The sequence below is a fragment of the Fukomys damarensis genome, unplaced genomic scaffold (assembly GCF_012274545.1).
Source record: "Fukomys damarensis isolate Sample0158 unplaced genomic scaffold, DMR_v1.0_HiC HiC_scaffold_13, whole genome shotgun sequence".
Lineage (NCBI taxonomy): Eukaryota > Metazoa > Chordata > Mammalia > Rodentia > Bathyergidae > Fukomys > Fukomys damarensis.
Genome location: NW_022900925.1, coordinates 33,965,258 through 33,971,257, shown reverse-complemented (window position 1 = coordinate 33,971,257; position 6,000 = coordinate 33,965,258). Strand labels below are relative to the sequence as shown.

The 6,000-nt window shown below is 47.4% G+C and overlaps 1 protein-coding gene across 4 annotated transcripts in view; it reads left to right on the top strand.

The window, feature by feature from the left end:
* Positions 1-2,350: 2,350 nt before the first annotated feature.
* Positions 2,351-6,000, top strand: part of Kat7 (lysine acetyltransferase 7) — a 35,691-nt gene continuing 32,041 nt past the window's right edge. For 3 of the 4 annotated variants that reach the window (XR_002025217.2, XR_002025218.2, XM_010620138.3), the window contains exons 1-2: positions 2,351-2,546; positions 5,185-5,332. Coding sequence is in view for 2 of the 4 variants with exons in the window: in XM_010620138.3 (XP_010618440.1) it covers positions 2,532-2,546; positions 5,185-5,332 (163 nt within the window). In the remaining 2 variants the exon portion in view is untranslated. The remainder of the gene's footprint in view (positions 2,547-5,184; positions 5,333-6,000) is intronic. The other variant, XM_010620139.3, reaches the window with a different exon arrangement.

The following is a 6,000-nucleotide window of genomic DNA, read 5'->3' as shown; positions in this document are numbered from 1 at the left end:
ACCCTCCAAGTCAAGATTATAGTTGGTTAAAAAGAAAAACAGAGCTTTTAAGACTTTCCTTCCTCATTCTAAATATACCTAGATGGTCTACTGTCCTTTCAAGAGCACATGTTTCTCCTTACAATCATTTTTCTATCCTACTGGAATTAGTTTTTTCATCTTTCCAACAGACTGTGCACACGCCAAGGATAAGAACCATACCTAAGCAAAAACCAAACTCTTTCCCTCCCTCTGTAGCACTGGGGATTGATGGGGTCCTTCACTTTGAACTACATCTCTAGACCTTTTCTTATTCATTTTTTGGTACTAAGGAGTGAACCTAGGGCCTTCACACTGAGTTACAGGTCTGTCCCTTTTCATTTTGAGACGAGGTCTTGTTAAATTGCCCAGGTTGGCCTCAACTTGGAATTTTCCTGCCTAGGGCTCCAGAATAGCTGGGATTTTGGGCATGTGCCACTATACGTGGCTGGCAGGGTCTATGTATTCCAGGCTGGCCTTCAACTACGTAGCCCAAACTGGCCTGGAGCTCACAGTGATCCTCCTGCCTCTGCCTCGCAAGTGCTGGGATTACAGGTGTGGGCCACCTCATTCAGATCTGAAACTGTAAACTCTTTAGTGTCAGCTGCAATGTTAGAGAATCCAGTGTAGGAGATTAATGCTGAGTATCTGTAATGCTGGAGATGGCAATGATATTCTGACTAGCAAGTACTTAGAGAGGGTAGAACACAAACAGGGTACTATTAGAAAAGAGTACACAGAAGAACTGAGATATTTTTTGACACAGGGTCTATGTAATTCAGGTCGGCCTTGAACTTAGCCGAGGCTGGCCTCAAATTCACAGTGATCCTCCTGCCTCAGCCTAACTGCTGGGATTACAGGTGTGCGCCACTATGCCCAGCCCGAGATAAACTCTTAATATAAGGGGTCCTTATCGCTAGTTAGGGAGCTAGAACATCACAAATACAGCAGCAAGTGCAAAGTAACAGAGCAATAGTGTGAAATTAAATGCACGAGTGCTGATGGGATTCAAAGGAAACATGAGCCATTTTCAGGTAAGTTCAACCCAAGTTATCAAAGGTAGTTATTTTAAGCACTAAAAGCTAAATACTAAATATAAAAGCTGCCTGTGTCAACAAGGGCCTTGGCTATTCCCAAGGAGAGTGAGTGCTGGCTGTCTGGAGCGTTAACTCTTCCAAGTCCTCCTTCTCACACATCCATCAAGTGTTCATCCCCAGCTGCTTCCTCCTTTAAACTCTGCTCCCGGGGAAATCTCCATCTTAACTGCCCCAGGTCGAAAACGGGCTCCAGGATCCTAATTTAGGGGCAGACCTTGCCTGGATTCCAGCCCGTCATTCTCCGCCTACCCTTGCTCCTCAAGGGAGGTTAAATCCTCCCGCCTGCTCTCCATTTTCTAGTCTGATAGCTCTTCTGGCCTAATACTCTGGACCAACCTCTCCTTCGGAGACGCTTTCATTATTACGTAAATATCCATTCCTTTACCCGGCTCCAGCTTCACTAAAAATATTCCTTCTTCTTTCTCCCTCCCCCAACTCTTGGCTCAAGCAAGCATCTGGAATACAGAGGTTATTTGAGCTAAGTGGGTTCCACGCTTCTGACTCTAGTAAAGCATCCTTATATTCAAGAAATAAAACAAACCCGGACTCCCCCGCTACCCACTTTCTAAAATCCACACAGTGGGCAAGGCGGTGGGCGCTCGCCACAGAGCTCAACTGGGAATTCTTCGGAGCTAGTTTTTGGAGCAGGGCGCTGCCTCTTCCTGCAACGTGAACAGCTAACTTACTTGCTGTTCACTCGCGGCAAAGACAATGTCTCCTCTACCAGACAGGAAACTTCCTCCTGACGATCGCCGCTCTTTCGTTCCTAATTTAAATCCCCACTCCAAACCCTTTGGGACACAAGAACGGCTCTTAGAACACAAAGTTTCTTCTGTAAAATACCTCTGCCTAACTTTTGAGTTTTTACGAGAAACGTAAACGTTCTTTATTCAATTAAGTAACGAAGAGGTTAAATCTCGGCAACCTGATGGATTCTGGGGGTTTCCTTGACTCCAGAAAAACACGACCGGGAAGAGAAATTTTGCCCAAGATAATGACGAAAACCGTTAACGTCAACTGTTAGGCTTTATGCCCCACACAAGAATGGCTACTCACGCCCACAAAGGGTGCCACTCACCGAACTAAAAATGGTCGGCCCAAGGTTCTACTATTTGTGTCATTTCCTGCCCAATTCCAAAATGGCGCTCACTAGCTTCACCCCAAGAAGAGAACCCCCCAGCACTCGCTGTGGCCCGTAACGTCACGTGACGCGAGACCCAGCCGGAAGTGAAGGAAAAAGCGCTACAGCCCGCGGCGCCTGCGCAGAAAGCTCTAGACGCTGAGAGGCAGGAGGCACTTGAGATCGTCTGCAGGGTTGGGACTGCTACAGAGGCCGCCACGGAGCCCGCCGGAGCCACCGTTCCTCCTGCTGCTGCCTCTGCCCGAATCGGAACCGTCGGGCCGCAGCCGCCGGCAATGCCGCGAAGGAAGGTGAGGAATGGGAGAAGAGGGATGGCGGGTTTCTAAGAGCAGTCGATGGAGCAACGTGACGCAGTTGGTCACGCTTCACCGTGGACGGAATCCCACTTCCCGCTCCCCCAAACCTAGCTCAACAACCCTCTCTTCTCTTCTGCCGTACCCGACAGAAAAATGTGGGCCCGACCCTGGCCTCGGCCTATGCTTGCAACTATTCCCGCCCTCTGCTTGCCTGGATCGAAGGCGTTCTTATTGTTAATTGGCCGATGAAACGTCTCGAAGAATATGGATTGGCTGATGACGCCGCCTGTTTGGCTCAACGGTCACCTCCCCGCGTGCGGGGGCGGTGTCTGGGTCCGGCCCCGGCCCTCCGCGATTGGCTATGGAGAACGATCCCTCCTGCATTGATTGGCCAGGCTTGGCAGTCTGTCCCGTGGGGGCGCGGTTTACCGGGGCCCTGGTTGGATGGCCCGAGTCCCCGCCCACCGGGTGGGATGCTGATAGGCGCAGAGGCGGCGTTTGTTGTGACGCCTTCCCTTCCAGGTGGGGGCACAACAAAGCGGAGAGATGGGTGGTGGGGAACCAGCGCCCACTCCCTGGGGATCGCACCCGGGCTTGTTGTGTCTAAGTCAGCATCTTCCATTATTTGCTTAGTTTGGCAGTGCCTAGAAAATGTAGTTCATAAAATTAAAAGAAAAAACTTTTTAGATTTAAAAGCTCACACAGGAACACTTCCATCTTTTTTTCCCACAATTGAACACATGGAACCCTACCGGCGTCTTCCCAAGCCACTCTTCAGGCAATGGGAGAGCCACAGCTGTGGAACTAACGTAATTCAATGTCTGTGAAGTTTCAGGGTCGAGCCAGGAAGAGCTGGTCAGAGAGATTCACACATCTGGGGACGTGGCTTTAAGAGCCCCTTCCTCTCTGCGATTTGCTGTGACTCTGCCTGGGGTTTCTGTTCACTTTTGAAAAGATGACTCATGAAATATCTGCAAAGCTGCTCACTTCTGCAGAACTCTCTTTGCAAAAGCTTTCCAACTCAGATATTTACACTTGTAAATATCTCCTGAAATGACCTAAGTTCGTAAGGTGGTATTTATGTTAAGAGGTGCAGAAACAATGTCGTTTCCTTGGCCCGCGAGTCCCTTTCTGCAATTTTCAAATATAGTGCGTTCTCGAAAATCTCAGTTTTTTTAGTGGCAAACCTGTCCTAAGCGACCCTCAGCCCACTCGTGGCTTTTATGTGTCTCATTTAGTAGGATTGTTCATGTGTTTTGGTGCAGAAATAGTTATGTGTCTGATTATGGAGGGTTATTTACAGGATATATGTAAAGTGCCCACTTTTAAAAGTCTAAAACAGAAGTAGTCCTAAGTGGCTGACTCTTTGAATACGTAACCAAGTGTTAGGGCTGGGGATATGTCTCAGTGGTACTCGATCCTGCTTATAGATTGAACCTCAGTAATGCTTTTAGCGCTACAGTTTTTGTTTTCCAGTTTGGTGAAAAAAGCAGTGTTAATGCACAGTTGAACAAATTATCTTTATGGCCTATGGCTGTGCACTAATAATTAACCAGTAACTGTTAACTGAAATAGGAATTTTTAAAAGCCTGTTTTTGAATATGGGTGAGTTTGAGTACAAGTCATCTTTTTTAGGACTTCTGGCATTCCTGTGGAGAAATGTCGAAGAGAGCTGGGATAAGGAAGAAGAATTTTTATCCTTTTCTGCCTAAGTTCTTTTATAGTCAAGTTACAAGCTGTTTTTTAGGATATGTGCGTGCGTGCATGTGTGTGCACCCGTGCGTGTATATGTGTATCGCTCTCTCTCTCTCTTTTTTTTTTTTTTTTTTCCCCAGGGTCTTACTGTGTACTGCAGGATGTCCTTGAACTTACTGCGTAGCCCAGGCTGGCCTCGAACACAGCAGTCTACCTGCTTCAGCCTCTTGAGTGCTACAATGACAGGCATGCCCCACCACACCTATCTCTGCTTCATATTTTGAAGTGGTGTGTGATTTTTTTTGTGTGTGTGTTTTCCCCGCTGTGGTGCTGGGGATCTTAACACTGAGCCACACCCCAGCCTAGTGTATGGTTTTTTAAAAATGTGATCTCTATTTGTGGAGACTTGGAGTACAATTTTCCCTAACATTTTATTTTATTTTTTATTTTTAATTTCTGGTACTGAGGATTGAACTTGGGACCTTGGGCTTGCAAGGCAGGCAGTGGCACCACTGAGCCAAATCCCCAGCCCTTCCCCAACATTCTAAATGGGTTCTCGTGCCAACATTTTCTGCACTGCCTCGGACTCTCCCTTGGTGTGCGTATGTCAGCCAGACCACTTTGAGTTGAGTGCTTTTACTTGCAGTTAGTGGTGCTGATCATTAAATAGACGGGGTTCATAATTAGTGATAATACGGTAAGAATTCAGTGTCTTTTCTTCATTTACTTAGCAAAGGTGCCTTTGTGTAGGTTGCTCCACTTGAATGCCCCAAATAAAGGGAAGCTGGATCTGGGCAGGGAGGGGAAAGGCCTGTGGGGTTGTTTCTTAGGTTTGAGCTTGGTGTTTCAAATGTTGCGGTCCGTTTTGTTTCCAGTGCTAATGAAAATCCACAGAGTCAGTGCTTCTGTGCTAATGTCTGGATCTATGGTATTGCAGAGGAATGCAGGCAGTAGTTCAGATGGAACGGAAGATTCCGATTTTTCTACAGATCTTGAGCACACAGACAGTTCCGAGAGCGATGGCACATCCCGCCGCTCTGCCCGCGTCACCCGCTCCTCGGCCCGGCTCAGCCAGAGTTCCCAAGGTAAGATCCTCCTCCTGCCTGAGTGGGCCTCGTCATGCACTAAGTGCTCATTGTATTGTTGTGTGAGTAAGGTGGAGACTAGCCCTGGGCTCGGCGTGGGTGACAGAGGCATGAATGCTGCTGTGGGTGTAACGTCCAGTCTGCATGCTTAGAGGACCTGTGGCTCCGAGGCACTGGTGTGTCTTAAGTAACTTGATATTTATTTATTTATCAATTGGTTGATTGGGTACCTTGATTGGGTACTGGGGATTGAACTCAGGACCTTGTGCTTGTGAGGTGGGCGGCAGCACCACTGAGCTAAATCCCCAGCCCTCGATTTTTACTTTTTAAGACCACAGTGTCAGTATTGGTAAAACCACTATTAGAAGGGTTGAGGGGCTTAAAATAGTCTCCTGAACTTTTTCCTGCATGCGGTTTAATGCTTGTAAAAGCATGTTTTATTCTGGAATGTTCTTAGATCCACATTTGATGGTTCTAGAACTTTTGGTTCCCAGGTATTAGTGGGTAAATACCCAGAATTTTGCTTTGGTAGTAAGAAAAAGAATCTTGTTTTGCTGCCTGCCTTGAAAGCACAAGGTCCTGAGTTTGATCCCCGGTAACAACAACAACAAAAAAATCTTGACCCACTGGGCATGGTAGTGCACGCCTCTAATCCCAGCACTTAGGAG